The sequence below is a fragment of the Asterias amurensis genome, chromosome 3 (genome assembly GCF_032118995.1).
Source record: "Asterias amurensis chromosome 3, ASM3211899v1".
Classification (NCBI taxonomy): domain Eukaryota; kingdom Metazoa; phylum Echinodermata; class Asteroidea; order Forcipulatida; family Asteriidae; genus Asterias; species Asterias amurensis.
Window position 1 is genome coordinate 17,780,539 of NC_092650.1, and position 21,687 is coordinate 17,802,225.

Sequence of the window (21,687 nt, forward strand, 5' to 3'; positions counted from 1 at the left end):
AAACTGGGATTGAACAAAGAAAAATTGGCTTGAGCAGGACTTGAACCAATGACCTCTGAACTAACCTGCTAGTGCTCTATACCAACTGAGCTATCCAGACCTATGTTGGTGGTATCTATTTTGTTAATCTTAATTCAAATGCCAGTTTGAAGCCAAACAACCATTAACTACCGTATACCCAGAAATCACACCCAAATTACGATACAACCTGGGAAGTGGCACCCATGGTGATCACCTTCACAGTTGGTGTATCTCAACATATGCATGAAATAACAAACCTGTGAAAATTTGAGCTCAATCGGTCATCAAAGTTGCGAGATAATAATGAAAGATAAATACCCCTTGTCACATGAAGTTGTGTGTGTTTAGATGGTTGATTTCGAGACCTCAAATCCGAGGTCTCAAAATCAAATTCGTGGAAAATCACTTCTTTCTATGGCACTTCAGAGGGAGCCGTATCTCACAATGATTTTTTAACATCAACCTCTCCCCATTACTCGTCACCAAGAAAGGCTTTATGCCAATAATTATTTTGAGTAATTACCAATAGTGTCCACTGCCTTTCAGGGAATACAAACTTTTTGTTTCATATATCAAACACTAAACTACAAGGGAAACTGACTGAGTCAATTCTGTTTAAAAATAAACAGCATCCAGCATCGAACAGTAACCATTCAGTGTTTATCTATGTATATTGCACGTGTATAAACTGTTTTACATGTTTTGCTTTCTGTTTTCTAAAGAGAAAATGTTTATTTTGCTGAATACTTTAACAAGGTACGTTGGTGTAAGTGTTCAACATGTAGTAAGTATGGACTGGAAATTAACATTGTTTCGTAATAAAAAAACACTTTCTGGAAGAAAAATTACTCCTCAATTTTGTCAATTTTAGAGCTATGTATTACATGTGTCTGGTCAGCAGTGGTATTCTGCTAAACATGAATCTATTGGGATTGCCTTATTGTTTTCAGTACGTCCAGTTTTGAAATAAAATCCGCTAAACACAATATGACCTAAATATTGCAAATTTGGGGGGGGGGGGATGGTTCGCGCAAGTAAACTAAAATTGTCTCTGAAAAGAAGGAAAATTGTGGCAAAAAATTTCAACAACACTGTATCAGAAAGAATGTGTCCAATGGCTAAAGCTGGTCTACTCAGTCTGCAAAATACTCCAATACACTGCAGACTTGTGGACAAGTCGCTAACTGTTTGGCGCCGTGATAGTGAAACTGCCCTCTTGCTACTATCTCATGCAACTGCTGCTCTGTTAAAGACTACTGCTCTGGGACCAAAGTCGCAAGAGCAAATTATCCACAAAGCAGCAGTCTTACGAGAGAGCCATTTCAAGCATCAGGACAGACATTTTAACAACTTGTCCACAAGTCCACTTTTCCTTACTGCACTACTCTAGAATGCGGTTTGATTTGTTAAATGCACCTCTAATTTTCTTTTAGCATGAGCAAAACATTCTGGCCGGTGTCGCATGCAATTAAGTCCTCTGTGCATACTATCTGGAGGACATTATTGCATATGCATTAATGTCCGCTGGACAGTTTTGCACATGTTATCGTGTCCGCCCGGACACATTTGCATATGCAGTTGTGTCCGCCCCCGTGCAAAACCGTCCTTGCAGTAAATTTTTAAAACGCACTTGGTCGACGGAACACATGTTTTTTTGCCATTTTTTTAAAAGCTAACATGGGAAATGTTCGACCGTTGCTGCAACCATAAAATATGTGAAAATTCATGCTGCATATTATACGTAGGTTTAGTGAATGCACCCTCGCTTACGTGCACACATAATGTACAGTCATACATGTCCACCGGACGGTTTTGCATAGCCCCCGACACGATTGCATATGCATAAGTGTCTGGAGCGGACAGTATTACATGGCGGACACAATTGCATCTGACACCGGCCACAAGAATGGGCCCGAATATTTGGAATACATTCAGAATGCGGTCAGAAGTTTTAGAATGCACTTAGAATGCATTCCGGCTCACTCTGCTTCTTTCTAAACGTGTGACTAGGGTTTTAGAAACAGACACTCCAAGAATGTGAACAAGACAAAGTCAAAGTCAAAGTCTGTGACAGATTCTTCTTTTAAAACCCTTGCAAACGCACAACATAAAATCACAGCCCTTGCCAAAAGCACTTGAAGATCCCAAACAAACAGTCTTTGTCTTTGCTTGGCCGTAAGCAATGTTCAGCTGCTTGTTTGCAAGTTCTTCGTCATTATGAAAAACAGTGGTCTCAAACTGTGTACCAACATACTGTGTACCAACTGCTCCAGCTCAGTCTTTCTAAAGTCTCAAAACGACATGAGACTTGCTTGAACAGTACATTTTCTGAACCACCGCATCTGCCAATAGTTCACCACTGGAGATGAACAGTTGGCACCCAGAACCATAGCCAAATATGTTTAATCCTACTCTAGAAGTATGGGATCTCCGTGTTCAAAATGCCACAATCCAAACACCACAATGCCTGCAAAGGCAATGCCTGCAAAGAACATCAATGACATTGACAAAATATGTAGACCGCTAACATAGGGCTGTATACAGTTGGTGGAGCCCTGGCATTCAATCCAGAGACTGCAGGTTCAGGTCCCACTCTAGTCAATACGTGAGGTACCGAGGTTCAGTTATTTAACATGTACATGTAACAGGGTAAAGCGCAAATAAAATGTGACGTAAATTTCAACAGCTATTCAAACATGCAAACCAGAAACGATTTCTATACAAATAACATCAAACTATTTTTATTACATTATATACATTTACATTTAACAATACAAAATAATCAATTAATTAGGATTACAGTTGTGAATTGTGTGCAGTTATCTGTGAAGCATTTAGGTTTATCAAAGTACAAAATGAAAGTAAAATTTTCTACAACAATACATTTGACATCAAACTCAAAAGAGGAAGTTAACATTTTTAAGGACATTTGATTATGAGCAAAAGTTTACTACTCTGGGTCTAAAAGCATTTTTACATACACAACTAACTGTGCAAGTCTCACACATATTCTAACTTGTTGACCTGTTTAAGTATGCGAGTTTGTGATGCGTTAAAGCATCGTGTGTGGGACAGAAAAGCGCCCACAAGAATGTTCAAAATATGCATAAGACTTGCCAGGTCTCTTGGGTCTAAACACAAACACTTGTTCCACAATGATTCTATGCACTAGGGTTTTTCTAATGAACAATTGTCATGATTGTTTCTTAACATGAAAATTTCCTTGAAAAGTTCTATCACCGGGGGCCAAATTTCACAATAGCTGGTAAGCATAAATTTATGCTTAGCAGATACTATAGCATGCGAGTTGAGGTAAGGGCACAATTGAAATGCATTGACTGCTTGAACAAAACACAGTTTTACTCACAGAAACGAGTTTCCCACTATTTTTTAAGCCACTTAGAAAAATTTCTGTAATTTTGATCCACATAATAGAGTGATGAGGAGTATCAATGATACATTGTACATTATGTTTGTTCATGGTGCATTAAAGGAACACGTTGCCTTGGATTGGTCGAGTTGGTCTTTAAAAGTGTTTGTAACCGTTTGTTATAAAATGCATATGGATAGAAAGATGTTATAAAAGTAGAATACAATTATCCACACAAACACGCCTCCAAATTGCATGGTTTTCCTTTTACCTCGTCGACTAACACGGTCGGCCATTTATGGGAGTCAATTTGACTCCCATAAATGGCCGACCGTGTTAGTTCGCAAAGTAAAAGGAAAACCACGCATTTTTGAGGCAAATTTGTGTGGATCATTGTATTCTACTTTTAAAACATCTTTCCAACCATATGCCAACCGGCTTTTTATAGACCAATTGGTCCGATCCAAGGCAATGGTTCCTTTAAGATATCTCGCCTAGCTTTGATTGGCTTGTACATTTAGCACTACAGGACATAATCTGAAAATGAGCCACAAACACATCATCATTATAGGTAATCCGGTGAAATTATTTGCACATGGTCATCATCAAGATCGCATCACAATTTTTCCTCCTTCCAAATCCGCCACGGCATTCCAACCAACAACACCAGACGTCTTAATGTAGAAACTTCTTCAAGCAGTTGGACCTTCTCAGTGCTCCTCATTGGATATATTGATTCCAGTCCGACTGTAAAACTCCGTCTGGACATGCGCGATGCGGACGTGGTCCCGACCAGGCGGATCGTTGAACGTCTCCAAACGATGTCCGTATTCTGACGACATTAATGTTGGGATGATCTTCACTTTCTCCTGATTGTGGTAAACACAGAAAAGGTAAATGTTAATATTGATTCAATAAATAGGCCTTATCTAAAGTTGGAACAATAAACTGCAGAGGCAGATATTTTACTTACAGATATTTTATAAAAGTAATAAACCATGAGGAAAACTTAACGGGTGGTAATTTTTATTTCAATTTTGGGGTGCACATAAACAATTTTGACCCTGAGACCTCCCTATATAAATTACATCTATATCGTTGTTCGGTGGGAAGGGATGGGGGCAGGGGTGCCAGCCAGAAGCTATTCAATCTGTCCCCGTCGTCGCACCCAATTTAAAAACAAAATCTGTGAAAAGCAGTAACACAGGGTTCATCTGAAGGGGTTGCGACTTGGTTTAAATTCATATTCATTGTTCAAATAAGCTTTCCAAAAAATTTATAAAATGTGTGCTCAATAAAAAATTAAAACTGAACTATAAAGTTTGATGTCCATTTAAAAACAAAATTTCTACAACAACAATTCTCCGAATGCAGTGAATCATCATTAATTTATTCAAAAAAATAATTTCACAAGTCCATCATCTGGAAGAAATTTGCAATAAAATAAAAGATTACATTTTTTCAAGGTCAATTGAAGCACTGCTAATAAGTAATAAAAAGTATGAAAAAAGGTCGTTAAGTGCAACAATGTATTCCACATGTGCCAATGTAATCTTGGATAAACCTTTTTTTTATTTTTTTTACAAACATTTCTTTTTAGAGTGGCAATTTAATACTTCATAAATTATTAAGTTAAAAGCAGAAACCGAAACATCAGTTATGCTGTTATACAACGTCCAGCAAACTTACCAGGCTGGTAAATTAACCTTTGAGAGGGCAAGACAATTTTAATTTTTCTAACGGACACTTTTAGTTGCAATTTTTTCAAAGTCTAAAGGATTTATTTATTTTTTATTTTTTATTCTATTTTTATTTTATTTTTTTTGGGGGGAGGGCACACAAAGGCCAACACCAGGGCCCAATTTCATAGAGCTGCTTACGCAAAAAATTCATTGCCTCGTAAAATCAGATTACCTGCCAAGACTCCACTCAATTGTTATGCTAAGTAAACAACAGCTAAATACTAGTCATAAGCAATGTATATGGCATGAAATTTTGGCCAGTAACATGTGTAATATAAGCGAGCTATTTTCGTGCTTAAGCAAATATTTTGCTTAAGCAGCTCTATGAAATTGGCCCCAGGACAACAGACTGCAGGCCTATAGCCTTTTGGCAGTTGGTAAACAGACATTTTTAGGACAAGGGCCGACCTACTTTTCACATTGTGCTTTTAAAAAGACTTTCAGGCCATTTGATGCAGATTTTGTTCAACTTTTCTAAGAAAATTTAAGTAGAAATCAGACTAAAGTTAGACGAATATCATGCCTCGTACATATACATGAATTGTAAAAGTATTTAGCAGCACACACACATTCGAAACTGGCCCATTGTGCATTGTATTTGCTTTTTTACTTATGCTCCCAAGTAACCTGGTCTCATTTTCATGGCTCTACAGTACGCAAAGCATCTGCGTTTGAGGAAGCAGGGAACTTCGCTTACACAGCAAAATTCTCAACTAGCCCTGCAAGCGGAAAATCATGATTGTAAGCGCAGAATTCGGCGATAAGCAGTAGAGCCATTTGAAATTGGGCCATGGACAGTAGGCCTACAGCAATTAAAGGTTTCGTAGCTTTCATTAAAAAAACTAGGACATGAGCAGACATTAAGATTTATGGTGATTTAACAGACTTTGTTATATATTATATAGGCCACAAATCATGTAAAGGCCTAAAGGTCTTCCTCTTAAAAAACAACTGGGACATGAGCGGACATTAAAGGAACACGTTGCCTTGGATCGGACGAGTTGGTCTATAACAAGCGTTTGTAACCCTTTTTTTATAAAATGCATATGGTTGGACAAGTTTGCCTCGAAATTGCGTGGTTTTCCTTTTACTGTGCGAACTAACACGGTCTGCCATTTATGGCAGTCAAAAATTTGACTCCCATAAATGGCCGACCGCGTTAGTCGACGAGGTAAAAGAAAAACCGTGCAATTTCGAGGCATGTTTGAGTGGATCATTGTATTCTACTTTTACAACATCTTTCTACCCATATGCGTTTTATTAAAAACGGTTACAAACGCTTTTCAAAGATTAACTCGACCGATCCAAGGCAACGTGTTCCTTTAAATGTTGATTATGGATATCTTCCTAGGGTCTACCCAATGTTATTACATAGGTTTTGTTAATATAGGCTACGGATCGTGTAATTACCTCATTATTAACAGTTAATCCTTTAGACTTAGCATGCTCCCTATCGCATCGATGAAGCTTGTTGTTGTAGCCCTCTTGTTTGTGGAAGAGTCTGTCGTATGTAGAATGTGGTCTCGACTGGAAACAAACAGAAACACATCAAGGTAGGGTCATAGATTTGCTTTGTCAACAAAATACTGATTTAGAGAGAAATGCAGAAACAATGTCTACTCGCTGAGAAGTTAGGAACAAAATCTGTCCTGACATTTCCCAGAGAAGTTTACGAATTGCATTATTTAAATTAGGCCTACATGTTATACATGCCACCATAGTGACTCTAATTTTTTATAGCTAACGTTAGGCCGAATAAAACCCTTACATAATGACATCACAAAACCAGTACCAAAATTAAAACCTAAATGTATGATATTGAATTGTATTCAGTTGTATTACATGTATATTGTATATTATTCAAACCAACAGCGGACGAATTGTCAAGAAAAAATGAAACTAATCAAAGATTCCTTAAATATCCATAAAAACTAAATTTATTATAATGCTAAACAGAATTGCAATTAGAAAAAGATAAATTAATACACAAAAGAATAAACAAACTTGTAAAAAAAAAACATGCATAATTATAAAACTAATTCAGCAAAAAAACAAAACAATATAACAGCAGAAACATAGTTTACAAAAAACCAAATCAGCCACCACACCTTGAATTTGGTTAGTTGCGATAACGTAACCCTCCTTCCGGCCGTCGGAAGGCGGGTTACGTTATTGCAACTAGAATTTGGTGTGCTAGACCATGGAGGAACAAATTAGGATTTCTCCATGGCTAGACCAGTTGGCCACGACATCCCGTAGGATGGAGGAAGGAAAATACATCACGACAAAAGCATACAAGACTCAAAGACTTACAATATTTTTGTTCTTGTTTAGAAGCATGAAATTGGTCTTCCCTAATTTCATGTGTTAAACTTACACGGATCATAATAAATACAAGTAAAGCCAAGCAAAGGCATAACAACAATATACAATATTTAGAAACAAAACAAATGCACATTTACAATAAAAAAAAGAGTGAACCCTTATAAAATAAACTTATATTAATAATATGTACAGAACATAAAACTATGAAAATATAACACAAGAATAGAAAGAACCTTTCCTGGACATTAGCACATCAAATTCTAAGTCAAATATAGTTTAAAAACTATGGGCTTTTATTTGGAAAAGTTTCCGTATGGCGCCACCACTTTTTCATTCGAAATAAAATAATATAGTATCTAATTTACCTGATTGATATATCCCTTTTTGTAAAAATGAGTGCAAAAGTGGTGGCGCCATACGGAAAGTTATCCTGTTATTTTTAGACCCAGTTCCTAACATGCCTGGGGCACTGTATTGTAGTCCCTTCCTTTTTCGAAATGATTGTGTCATCATTCACTATACATAATATGCGACCACCGAGAATGAGGAAAAATTTCGAAGGGCAGTGCAGTATATCGCCCCAGTAAACTGGGTATAGCAGGTTGTTATGGTGGCCCTGAAGGGACATCGCATATCGCGATGTCGTGAAACAATTCGCAAATATGTGCGCACACGTATGCAATGTCGTGAAACAATTCGCGAATATGTGCGCACACGTATGCAATGTCGTGAAACAATTTGCGAATATGTGCGCACACGTCTGCGAATATTATTTGCGATGTCGTGAATTTTATTGCATACCATGTTGCATACCTTTGAATAAAATGTCTAATGATCTGGGGGGTTTCTTTCCAACAGTGAGATAAGTGGTAGTCATTGCAGCAGTAGTCTTTGTTGTGAGGCAAGCGAGGCGGGTGGTCGTCCTTGGCCTGGTGCCAAGTTCCTGGGTATACACATGCTTTACAGAGGGAGCCTGCTGTAGCGCCACAGTACTCCCTAGATCGGTAACAAATTATCCACAACTATGACATCATCCTAATGGTATGCAACATGGTATGCAATAAAATTCACGACATTGCAAAACAAATCGCACTCGTGTGCGCACATATTCACGATTTGGTTCACGAAATTGCATACGTGTGCGCACATATTCACGATTTGGTTCACGAGATTGCATACGTGTGCGCACATATTCGCGATTTGTTTCACGACATTGCATACGTGTGCGCACATATTCGCGAATTGTTTCACGCCATTGCATACGTGTGCGCACATATTCGCGAACTGTTTCACGATATTGTATACGTGTGCGCATATATTCGCGATTTGTTTCACGACATTGCATACGTGTGCGCACACGTTTGCATTATGCGATGTCCCTTTGGGGCCACCATAGGTTGTTGACTAGCCCCATAAATAGGTCCAATCATAGTCCAATCCACTCCGTATCCTTACCATGCTTACGGAGTGGATTGGACCGATTTATGGTCCTAGTTGTTGACTTATTGGAACGGATGGTTTAACTGGAACATATGGTTCATTCATAGAGCTCTGGAGTTCATGGTTTAGCCTAGGGATAACTTTCCGTATGGCGCCACCACTTTTTCACTCATTTTTACAAAAAGGGATATCTCATTGAGGTAAATTAGATACTATATTATAGCATATCGAATGAAAAAGTGGTGGCGCCATACGGAAACTTTTCCTAGCCTAGCCCCAAATTTATGAAGGACTCAACTTTAGACCTGGCCACAAAATGGGGTTAAGCCGACCCGCCGACCCGAAAATGTCTGGTTTGTTTACCTTTGTTGTGCTGTTGAACACGGTGTGGTCAGGGGAATCATTTCGTACTGTGGGCACGAAACTAAAAGCCGACTTTGCTGCTATGGGTTCGCCATTGTCCATAAGACCAGGATAACTGTTAAGATCACCTGCTTTTTTCCTAAGATCGTCCAAAACTGCCGTAACAACCTCCATTTTTAGTCTGTTTGAGTTGACAAATTACGGAACTTCACGCAGCGACAACCAGTTTAGAATGTACATGTGTGTAATTCCGACGGTTCGCAACATCACTATGTCTTGTGTGCACATTAACAACCGGGTTACCAGCGATCTAAGCAAAGCCCCACTTGTTGTTGAACGTTGTGTACAGAGGGGTGTGGCGTACCCTAGGCAATGCTAGTTTTGATGAATATTCATAAGTCAATTCATTAGGTGGCCAATCAACTCCCGCGCAGTACTTTAACATGAGCTCGGTGCTTTTAGACTGGGGGCCTGCTTATGCAAAAAACTTGCTTAATCAAGCACGGAAATAGCTCTCTTGTTTAACACATGTTACTGGCAAAAACCCCAAGCCATATACAATGCTTATGACTGGTATTTAGCTGTTGTTTACTTAGCATAACAATTGAGTGGAGTCTTGGCCCAATTTCATAGAGCTGCTTAAGCAAAAATTTCTGCTTAAGCAAAAAGTTCGTTGCTTAGCAATATCAGATTACCGGCCAAGAATCCTCTCAATTGTAATGCTAAGTAAACAACAGCCTAATACTAGTCATAAGCAATGTATATGGCAGGAAATTTTGGCCAGTAACATGTGTAAAATAAGTGAGCTATTTTCGTGTTTGCTTAAGCAGCTCTATGAAATTGGCCCCTGATCTCTATGGTACAACTCACTCTTGAAAATTATGTCTACCTCCATTATATTACTAAATACTCTATGTTTCGTTGAGAGAGGCTAGGTACATCCATCGTTAAAAGCACTGGACACTATTTACTGAAAACAAAACAAAATTGTAAGCATAAAAACTTACTTGGTAACGAACGAACAACGGGAAGCTTTAAAACATTGTAATGAAACGGGCTCCCACGTAACATTTTTTTTTAGCTTGCAAGGAGTAATGCATCGTTACAATATTTGAATTGACTTCGAGACCTCTTATACAGTTTACCTATTCTGCAATGCAGATAAAAACAGAGCAAACCCGTATAACACAACCAAGTAGAGTTTTAATTGTTTAAAAACATGTAGATAAATAAAATAACTGCAAACAGAACTATACAAAAATAAATATACTAACCTAAAAAATAATATTGCAATAAAAAAATACCATAAAGTAAGTTTTATGATGAAAACGAATAGATAAACGAAAAATAATACAGTGTAAAATACTTAAACCAAACCTTACAAACAAAGCAATTTATAATTAAACTTTACATAAATACAAACCAATCGAAAACATGTCACATTTCACGTTTTATAGTATAGTTGTGTTTGTTTATTTCTTTTACAGTAAACATTACAATTCATACTACAATAAAAAATAGTAACACATAACAAAATAATTGTTTTGGATGGGTGTCACGGACTTCCTGCTTGCAACGAATTGAAGATACATGAACTTTAGACTCACTCGGAAACCACCATGAGACAGTTCCCCCAGGTCCAATCACGTAATGTTCGATCGCCCCCTCACCAGGCCAGAAGCCCAACCTCGCTCACAGAGGGGTTATTGCTTCCTCGGTCTGCTAGATAACACCTGTGCCCACTTTCATAAAGTCTGTGTATAGGCACATAAAAACTGCTAAGCACAGAAGAGTATTGGTACGCAGAATCAGGTTACCAGCCAAAATGACATTAAGTTTACATTGTTGTGACTGGTGCCCCACTAATTTTCTTTGCTAACCAAAGACATTTGTTACACGATATTTTCTTCTTTGCACCAACAGTTGCCAAGCGCAGAAATATCAAGAGAAACAGGTTACAGCCACAAATGTGGCTGGTGCCCGACATAATTTTCCACAGTGAAGAAATGTGTTCAGAAGTATTTTCTGCTTAACACAAAAACAGCTTGATGAAATTGGGCACAGTGGAAAAATTTCAAGGCAATCTTGCCTTGATTGAGAGTGTGCGCTTAAAGCACATAAAATCGTATGGCAATACAGTGCCGCTGAGCGCCAAATTCCACGGTAAACGCAGCTCCATGAAATTGGGTCCCGATGACATCTCTAAGAAAAAATCCTCTCTCTAACAAATTAGTTAGACCATACTAAATAGTCATAACATACAAAGTGAAGGTCTGTTTCACTGAGTCATCAATACGAGGCAACCAAAAGATGAAAAATTAGTTGCATGACCAGCTCTGACCTTTTCTTATCTACCCTTTTTTCAGGACACTGCACCGACCAGACACAAGATAAAAACATTGCTTAATTGTTGGTGCTATAGATGATACCATCCCATTTGACGCAGTACTGCGAGGAGGTCGGGTTGTTCGTGTGTACTTTAGTGAATCCTATTAAGTAACCCTCAGCAAAGCAGAACTAAAGTTTTGAGAGTGACTTTTAGTTTCAATTTTGATATTACAAAAGAGTTTGTAGGCTGTGACTTTGGGTTTAGGCTGTAGGAGAAACCATTCAAAAGATTATGATATTTCCAAGACAGGCTCTTCAGCAAAGCAGAACTTTAGGAGACTGAGTGACTTTTACTTCCATGTTGGGTACAACAGAACGAGTTTATAGGCTCTGCCTTGGGTTTGAGACACCAATAAAAACAGAGGAAATTCTCGAGACGGGCTCTTCAGCAAAGCAGACATTTTTGAGAGTGACTTTTACTTCCAAGTTGAATATCACAGAACGAGTTTATATGCATATGATGTGACTCTGGATTGGACACCGATCAAAAGAGAGGATATTTTCAAGACAATCTCCTGGTATCTCTGTTGTATTCTCCATTCTCAAAATCAAGTGCACGGGAATCATGAAGAAGGGAATCGTCGCAGCAGACAAGCGGGAGGACGGTGGGTGGGGCTGGGCCATCGTAGGTGGTACTTTCTTCGCGTTGTTCATCAGGGTCTCTACTGTGAAGGTACTCGCAGTTCTCCTGCCGAGCATCAGGGACGATCTGGAGATAGATACATCGGTTATTGGTTGGGTTATTAGTGCGATGCTGACGCTATCTGACTTCACAGGTTAGTTGTGTGTTTTTAAACCATTTTACAGTTGTATATGATTTGAGGCATTGCATGGTGAGGGACCAATGTCCAATATATATTTGGTTTAGGGTAACACCATTTGTGTATCTACACAGGTAGTGATTGTTCTTAGAGAACTGTCTTTCTTTAATCTACTTCCGCGGAGTAGATTTATCGGATGTTCAGGAGACTTCTAAGTTTTATCGACGGTTGTTTTGAAAATTTTAAATTGCATAAAAGTTCACCGACAACCATGTTACTCAGGTGGGATTCGAACCCACTACCTTTGCAGTTCTAGAGCAGTGTCTATAACCAAACGCCTCTCCTCGACAGCTCTTCCAGCGGCTTGGATGTGTACGCGATGCGGTCACCGCCTGGTGGTGATGACGGGTGGATTGCTCGTCAGTGTCGGCCTCATATTCTGCTCTCTGAGCATGGGGGTTTGGTCTCTTCTGTCCCCGCTCGTTTTGGCAGGTATGTTACTCAAATCATCACAAATTTCTAATGTGTCTGTGAAAGGTTTTTAAATGAACTGTAAAGGATTGGTAGAGACGATGTGACCTCTGACGTCACACGAAAACCATAATAACATGATTCGCGCACATACCGCCGGGCAAAACCTTTGTGTTTTGGCAGCCAGCTAGAAAGTGTACGCAATCTTACTGTGACTGCGCAACTCAGCGCCCGGCGAAACATGACGTATAGAGTGTTTTGTCAACAGAGGGCGGTTTGAATGTAAACATAGGTCACATCGTCTATAGGACACAGAAATATAGTCATAGAGAGTGTTTACGTTTTGTGTGATCAACAATCATGAAACAACAAACCTGTGAACATTTGGGCTTGAGGTAGAATAATGACAAAACATGCTCAATCTTCAGCTTGTTTGAATTTTACATTCTCGTAAAATAAGCGTCTATTACTCTCTTCCCCCATACTAGCGGTTCCATAAAGAAAACAAATTAAAGTATTTATCTTTGAATTATTATTCAAAACTATTCGGTAATTAAAATTCATTGAGATGATGTCTTGCCGAACACCTAAACACATTACAAAAGAAGGGAACACTATTATCTAGACTTTACAGAAGAACAAGTCGGAATTGAATTCAGGATTATACAGATACTGCGTGTGTGATGGGGAGGGGTGTAAGACTTACCAATGCAAGTAACTTCAGAGTAACATACTTCTTTACTGATTTGGGGTTTATCGAAGAAAAAAAATACTAGAGTGGGACTCGAACCAATGACCTCCGGATTATTACGTGCCGGCGCTCTACCAACTGAGCTATCTAGCCCTACATATTTTAACACTTTTTGCATTTTGTATTGGTTTTAGGTGTTGGCATGGGCCTGGTAGAGAATCCAACTATCTCCATGGTCACCGTTTACTTCAACGAAAGGTACGCCACAGCTACCAGTCTCGCATTGACCTCCATCCCAATCGGCATCATGGTGGCCCCACTCATGACGCAGTTCCTCTTAGACACCTACGGATGGAGAGGGGCACTGCTCATGTGGGGTGGAATATCGCTCCATATGTCGGTATGTGGAGCTCTGCTAAGACCGGTCGCTACCGTGGACTCAGCAGACGGTGATATCGTGGTGTCTCCCGTAACAGACGGGAGTTGCAAAGCGCGCTGGAAGCAGTTCGTGCGGGCAAGCCACATGTACCTTCTCAAAGACTTCAGTTTCTTCACTATTCTGTGCATCCTGTGCTGTGAGAGATTGTGTTTTATGGCGTGGATGATCTACCTTGTTCCTCATGCCATCCAGGAAGGGCTGACTCCATACCAGGCCGCCTCGCTGCCCTTGGGCGCAGGCTTCGCTAACTTCTTCGGTAAGGTCATACAAGGTTTGTTCGTGGACAGTAAACTCGTCACGTCAAACTCTTTGCTCTGTGCCACTGCTTTTGTAGCGGGTCTATGCCTGATGTTGGACCCACTGGCCGGTACCTTTGCCGGTCGGTTCGTCTTGGGGGTTGTATACGGCCTGGCCGTAGGTACTCTATTCCCACTCGGTGTCACGGTCCTCAAGGACCTGGTTGGAGAGAGTAGGTTCATCCTGGCGCTTGGTTGGTGTACATTTATAATGGGGATGCTTCGGATGCCTATGGGATTCATTCCAGGTGAGTTATCACATCACCTCATTGTCCTTATGTGGAGAGACTGTCGGTTCCTTCAAAATATTTATATTACAATTTTCATGTGGAGACTTTGTATAACGCTATAGGAAATCTTCATCAATATCATTGACACACCCTTCAACCAATAAGGACTGTTACAAGTTGCCCGTTGTCCCAAAACCTAATTGGATAAAACCGACTACCAGTAATTGTATAGACTATGGGCTAGATAAAATCCAAATGACCACTTTCATAAAGGAAGCTCACCGCTTAATCTTGTCTACTTGCCACACCACACCTGCAACTTATCCCCTGGAAATTGAACTAAAGTCTGCTGCCACCTAGCGTTCAAAAGTCTCACCGTGTTGGATGGAGTTATTAAAAAACTCCCACCTTCCAGTATTGTGACAACATTAATTGTACAGTGTAGTTACATATTCCTTTAAAGGCAGTGGACACTATTGGCAATTGTCAACGACTAGCCTTTACAGTTGGTGTATCTCAACATATGCATAAAATAACAAACCTGTGAAAATTTGAGCTCAATCGGTCATCAAAGTTGTGAGATAATAACGAAAGAAAAATAACCCTTGTCACACGAAGTTGTGGGCGTTTAGATGGTTGATTTCGAGACCTCAAGTTCTAAATCTGAGGTCTCGAAATCAAATTCGTGGAAAATTACTTCTTTCTCGAAAACTATGGCTCTTCAGAGGGAGCCATTTCTCACAATGTTTCATACCATCAACCTCTCCCCATTACTCGTCACCAAGAAAGGTTTTATGCTAATAATTATTTTGAGTAATTACCAATAGTGTCCACTGCCTTTAAACAATAGAAAACAAACCTTTTGAACGATCGCAGTGATCAGTGTTCATTCAAAACAGTTACAGTGCATTGAAACGTGAACTATCACAACAAATTCGGATCATGTTTCTAATCTTGAAATTTGCCTTATCTTTGGTTCATCGGTACCCTTCATTATAAAAACCAATCATTCAACTGTTTTATGCGAAGAAATATAAACATTTCCCACAGGACTAATAACAATAGCTCTTTAAAATGTCACTATAGCATTAACTATTGAAGGTTAACAAAACAGACGTAATTAAGTTCCCGCCAATTATTATTTCCCGCCATCTCTAAAAACCTCAGGTTTGCTGTATGACGTCAGCGGCAGCTACGACGCGTCGTTCATCAGTCTGGGGGCCGTAGAGATGCTACCAGTCCCTCTGTTGATCATTGACCTAATACGTCGGCGTAGCAGGTGGTTCCAATCGAGACGAGACGCCCGGAGAGACGACTACGAGATGCTCCTTGGTGACTCCGTGGGCAGCAGCTCGTTGGGGGAACAGTGACTGACTAATGACGAGGCTACGGCTCATTGATTGCTTCTCTGCGTCTGTTCTTACAAAATTTACTGTAATAACGTCAATAACTTCAGTTTTTTAATAGGGGGGTGGTCAGATGATCTCATCAACTTGGTTCTTCTCACCCATACACTCTTGCTTTGCTGCCCTCTATCGAGCTCATTAATCCATGAACCAAGTGTCACACTTAAAGACTAAACAGCAAACAGTTGTCAATTGGTCACACAAATCAAAAGTTTAATTATCATGTTGACAACTTTGTTGAATCTGTCGAAAAAAAGGCGAAAGCCAAGGGAGTGGGTTAGGCAAGTGAGTTCATTGTCCTTTTCCAAGCAACGACTAGGCTACATGGGTTCAGGTTTAGGCTCATCTCCTGCTACACCGACTATCGTGCTTTATATCCACGGTTTCGGCAATTATTTAAGTGTTCTTACAAGTTATTGATTTATTTATTATGTATGGGATATCTGCCGACCTAGATCAACTGTCACCGGGAGCACGTCGCTATCCTTTTTCCGGGGTGACACGTCATGGTTACCCCGTTTACAGTGTCAGTGAAGGATGCAAGCTTGGGTATACAGCGGCGTGAGCTAGCACAGGACCTTGTCGGATGGGACACAGGGTGATGGGGGATGTTTTTATAGGCGGCGTGGCTGCATGTCAGAGTGATTGGGAGCCCCCCCCCCCCCCCCCCCTGGCTCAGCCGCTGATCCACTAGGGATTTGGTTGCAGAGCAGAGTGCCCTACTTTCCAAATCTCACAACTTCTTATCATTTTATAAAATTGGTGGCACTGTGTATACTTTATGTCCTCTAACCCAACATACACTCGGGTCTGCCATACGACAATCAACCATTAAACCAAACTTTCTTAGGGCCATGTCACACGAGGCAATTTACAGGCAACCAGTTCTAGGCAATCTCCAAGAAGACAAAACATTCACATTTTCATTTCTACATAATTGTCTTGGGGACAGTACCATAGTATTAGAGCAACTATCTGCTGTACTACCAAATCGTTCCTTTAACCTGCAGCGCAGTTGGTTGCCTCCAAGTTGCCTGTAAAAAATGGCCTCATGTGATCATAGAGCTAGGGCCCTTAGGGCCACACGAGACGGTTTATATGCAACCAATTCCAGGCAATATCCAGGAAAAAGCCATTCACATTAATGTTCACATATTATTCTTGGGGATCGTAAGACATTGTTTGAACAATTATTCATAAATACCACAGACAGTTTCGCTATTCCTATTGGTAGAGAGCGCGTCACGTGGGTGTGTATAAACCTTTGTTTGTGACCAGTAAAATGTGTTGAAACATGGGCGTGACACGCGAGCTTGCACCTGTGCTTATAAGACAATTTCTGCATTCCTATTGGTCGAGAGCAACGGCCGGGACAGTTGTGCCACATCACGAGATACGCGCGACGCGCACAACATTCCCTTATAAGGAGTTTTTTTACCCAACGGCGGCGGAGGGCCTTACCATTTTATAGCTGGAGGGGTGTTGTGTTTAAAAAATCATTGAACAAAAGTTTTTGCATTTATTTTACTTTTTAACCGAAAAGGTATTTATGAATGGGATCAAAGTGTGTTTAATCGGTTTTCAACTAGTAGTTTAAACCCGCTGAGGCCTGGTTCTTGATAATTTACCTCGACTTTGTCTCGCTAAAATTATCAAGAACCAGGCCTCGTTTGGGTTTAAACCAATAGTTGAAAACCTCTTCACCACAAATTGATTCCCTGACTCATGCTACCATAGAGTGGTAGCACACACTGCAGTTGGATGCCTTCAAGTTGTCGCACAAATTGCCTCGTGTCACAAGGCCCTTATAGTACACTCGATTCGTAAGTATTGAGTCTGTGACTGCAAAAACTAACCCAAGAAAACAAACAAGCTTCGTGCTGAAGGGCCATGTCACCATGGCAGGCAATCTTCAATATTAAGATACAAACACGCTTGATACATCGTTTAATATGCAACTTCTTGGGGAAAAAAACAACTGTACCTTAAGAAAAACCTTTCTCGCGTTAAGCGTGTGCATGTGGCCACATGCATAGAATCGTGGTGACCTGACGAACTTGCCCTTCTCGACAATAACCCCCATTACCTAATTATTTGCCGCACCGTCGTTGATGAAACGTGCACGCGTAAAAGGTTATCAGTGGCCTATAGTCCTTGCTCTAGTGTGCCATTGTTTGTCATCCAATATGGCGGTCAATGACGTCATGTTTAATCCATCTGTTGATCCAATGTCTTTATGAATGTAACAGCGGTCCTCCCCGGGGGTGGGGTTGTCCTTTCCCACCCCCACACGCACGTTTTCAACAGGTTGGCAAATTGCCTATAGTATTGTCAAGCTCATCTATGTTGTTAATAATACGGAATTGTCGTAACAGGTCATTATGTCAAATTAAACTCTTTTCGTTGTTATTATGAAAAAGTGCAATTGTCATTTGCGTTCTAACAAACTGTAAGGTAGCTTGCATAAATGGTTGTGTGATAGCTACCAGGGTAATGAAAGAGGCTCATTTGGGAAATTTTCAATTAAGCTGGAAAATATCCAATCAATTTGACAATCTCATCTAGAAAAAAATGGCTGGTTTTAATGGGTACTATGAACTAATTGGTAAAGCGTTCAATTTATTCAACCACTGGTGAAGTATTGTATACACTTCCATCACTTAAAGACACTGGACACTATTGGTAATTGTCAAAGACCAGTCTTCTCACTTGGTGTATCTCAACATGTATAAAATTACAAACCTATGGTGGCCCCGAAGGGACATCGCATAACGCAAACGTGTGCGCACACGTATGCAATGTCGTGAAACAAATCGCGAATATATGCGCACACGTATACAATGTCGTGAAACAAATCGCGAATATGTGCGCACACGTATGCAATCTCGTGAAACAAAATCGCGAATATGTGCGCACACGTATGCAATGTCGTGAAACAAATCGCGAATATGTGCGCACACGTATGCAATTTCGTGAACCAAATCGTGAATATGTGCGCACACGAGTGCGATTTGTTTTGCAATGTCGTGAATTTTATTGCATACCATGTTGCATACCATTAGGATAATGTCATAGTTGTGGATAATTTGTTACCGATCTAGGAAGTACTGTGGCGCTACAACAGGCTCCCTCTGTAAAGCATGTGTATACCCAGGAACTTGGCACCAGGCCAAGGACGACTACACGCCTCGCTTGCCTCACAACAAAGACTACTGCTGCAATGACTACCGCTTATCTCACTGTTGGAAAGAAACCCCCCAGATCATTAGACATTTTATTCAAAGGTATGCAACATGGTATGCAATAAAATTCACGACATCGCAAATAATATTCGCAGACGTGTGCGCACATATTCGCGAATTGTTTCACGACATTGCATACGTGTGCGCACATATTCGCGAATTGTTTCACGACATTGCATACGTGTGCGCACATATTTGCGAATTGTTTCACGACATTGCATACGTGTGCGCACATATTCGCGAATTGTTTCACGACATTGCATTCGTGTGCGCACATATTTGCGAATTGTTTTACGACATTGCATACGTATGCGCACACGTTTGCGATATGCGATGTCCCTTCAGGGCCACCATACAAACCCGTTAAAATTTGAGCTCAATTGGTCGTCGAAGTTTCGAGATAGTAATGAATGAAAAACACACTTGTCACACGAAGTTGTGTTCTTTCATAATTATGCTTGATTTCGAGACCTCAAATTATATCACATTGTTTTATACTATCAACTTTTGTTAGGCATATTATCAAAAATAATTGTTAGCATTAAAACTTACATTGGTTAAAGCCATTGGACACTTTCGGTACAGAAAAAAAAATAAAAGTTCACAGATTTACAAATATTAACTTACAGGGTTTACAGAAGCACTGGTGAAAGACTTCTCTTGAAATATTATTCCATGAAATGCTTTACTTTTTGAGAAAACATTAAAACAATATCAATTCTCGATATCGAGAATTACGGATTTATTAAACACATGTCATATAACACGGCGAAACGTGCGGAAACAAGGGTGGGTTCTTTCCCGTTATTTTCTCCCGACTCCGATGACCGATTTTCACGGAGGTTTGTTATTTTATATATAAGTTGTGATACGCGAAGTGTTGGCCTTGGACAATACTGTGTACCGAAAGTGTCCAATGGCTTTAAACGAGCAACGGAGGAACTAGATCAATTAAACATTGTGAGAAACGAATCCCTCTGAAGTAACGTAGATTTTGAGAAAGGGGTAACTTCTTACTTAAAATATTAAATGACTTCAGGCTGAAGCCTTTTATTAAAGGCATATTGAAAGCACACACATTTTGTGGGCATTGTCCTTTTGCGCATGACTTCAACGACCAAATTGACCAAAAGAAATTCACGAAGAATTGCATACTGTTGGGCCGGATACACCAAGTGAGAACACTGGTCTTTGGTACAAAGGTGTCCAGTACCTTTAAACAAGAACAAAAATATGTGACAAATAAAATGTGTCCTTGCGATTTCATCGCACAATAATAATTGGTATACTTTGACACAGGATGTGCATCCTGTCATTGTTTTCCTAACAGTTTGCCTGATGATCATTCCATGGGAAAAGCTTGTCATTAAAGGGAACTTCAGGGAGTATGTTGGTAACAACACTTTAAATTAATGGCAACACAAACTATTGGGTATACGCCTCTCTTATAATTTATGCAAAATGTCATAATTCTAACCCAAAATGAGGCTATGGGCGCACGTCCCCCATCACTTACAGTGGCTGCGCCCATCGCCTCGTTTTGAGTTAGCATTGTGACGTACCTCACGCATAAATATTAAGAGAGGCGTAAAGAAGCCTAACAGCAGTTTTCGATAGTATTAAAGGAACACGTTGCCTTGGATCGGTCGAGTTGGTCTTTGAAAAGCGTTTGTAACCGTCTGTTATAAAATGCATATGGGTTAGGTTGTAAAACGGTTATTTACTTCGTCGACTAACACGGTCGGCCATTCATGGGGGTTAAATTTTTGAGTCCCATAAATGTCCGACCGTGTTAGTTCGTACAGTAAAAGGAAATCCACGCTATTTTGAGGCAAATTTGTGTGGATCATTGTATTCTAAATCATTTTTCCAACCATGCATTTTATATTAAAAAAACGGTAACAAACGCTTTTTATAGATCAACTCGTCCGATCAAAGGCAACGTGTTTCTTTAAAGCCATTGGACACTTTCGGTACATAAAAAAAGTAAAAGTTCACAGATTTACACATAACTTACAGGGTTTACAGAAGGTAATGATGAAAGACTTCTCTTGAAATATTATTCCATGAAATGCTTTACTTTTTGAGAAAACATTAAAACAATCATCGAGAATTACGGATTTATTTGAAACACATGTCATGACAAGGCGAAACGTGCGGAAACAAGGGTGGGTTTTCCCGTTATTTTCTCCCGACTCCGATGACCGATTGAGCCTAAATGTTCACAGGGGTCACGGGATTTCACAAAGGTAGTCCTAACTTAGGACTAGTCCTAGGCAATGCTAAGAGATAGGACCAGTCCTAAGTTAGGATGAGTTATTGGTCCTAACTTAGGACCAGTCCTATCTCTTAGCATTGCTAAGATGGGGTTTACTGGTGTCAAGAGTGCATTGGTTTTCGGGGTTTTTTCTTTGGCAGAACGAAACATTCACTTTCTAGTTAAAACGTTTATAAATTTTGCTGGTTTAAATTTTGTTGACTTCAAATTTATATGCATCTTTC

At 39.9% G+C, this 21,687-nt stretch overlaps 2 protein-coding genes across 2 annotated transcripts; one reads left to right on the plus strand and one right to left on the minus strand.

The window, feature by feature from the left end:
* Positions 1 to 2,153: 2,153 nt before the first annotated feature.
* On the minus strand, positions 2,154 to 9,521 carry LOC139934329 (cilia- and flagella-associated protein 90-like). Its single transcript, XM_071928498.1, has 3 exons — positions 9,262 to 9,521; positions 6,544 to 6,660; positions 2,154 to 4,260 (listed from the first exon to the last, which is right to left on the minus strand). Exons 1-3 carry the CDS (start codon positions 9,433 to 9,435, stop codon positions 4,102 to 4,104), a joined length of 450 nt encoding a protein of 149 aa, XP_071784599.1. The 5' UTR covers positions 9,436 to 9,521; the 3' UTR covers positions 2,154 to 4,101.
* A 2,693-nt stretch (positions 9,522 to 12,214) lies between these two features.
* On the plus strand, positions 12,215 to 15,907 carry LOC139934530 (monocarboxylate transporter 13-like). Its single transcript, XM_071928785.1, has 4 exons — positions 12,215 to 12,425; positions 12,762 to 12,902; positions 13,767 to 14,555; positions 15,705 to 15,907. The coding sequence occupies exons 1-4, from the start codon at positions 12,215 to 12,217 to the stop codon at positions 15,905 to 15,907; spliced, it is 1,344 nt and encodes a 447-aa protein (XP_071784886.1).
* Positions 15,908 to 21,687: the final 5,780 nt, after the last annotated feature.

Coding starts and splice junctions, on each gene's coding strand:
- LOC139934329 (XM_071928498.1), bottom strand. CDS start 9,435: ATGGAGGTTGTTACGGCAGTTTTGGACGATCTTAGGAAAAAAGCAGGT. Junction 6,661..9,261: donor TGTTCAACAGCACAACAAAG/GTAAACAAACCA, acceptor GTTTGTTTCCAG/TCGAGACCACATTCTACATA. Junction 4,261..6,543: donor GATTAACTGTTAATAATGAG/GTAATTACACGA, acceptor TACCACAATCAG/GAGAAAGTGAAGATCATCCC.
- LOC139934530 (XM_071928785.1), top strand. CDS start 12,215: ATGAAGAAGGGAATCGTCGCAGCAGACAAGCGGGAGGACGGTGGGTGG. Junction 12,426..12,761: donor GACGCTATCTGACTTCACAG/GTTAGTTGTGTG, acceptor TCTCCTCGACAG/CTCTTCCAGCGGCTTGGATG. Junction 14,556..15,704: donor GCCTATGGGATTCATTCCAG/GTGAGTTATCAC, acceptor TAAAAACCTCAG/GTTTGCTGTATGACGTCAGC.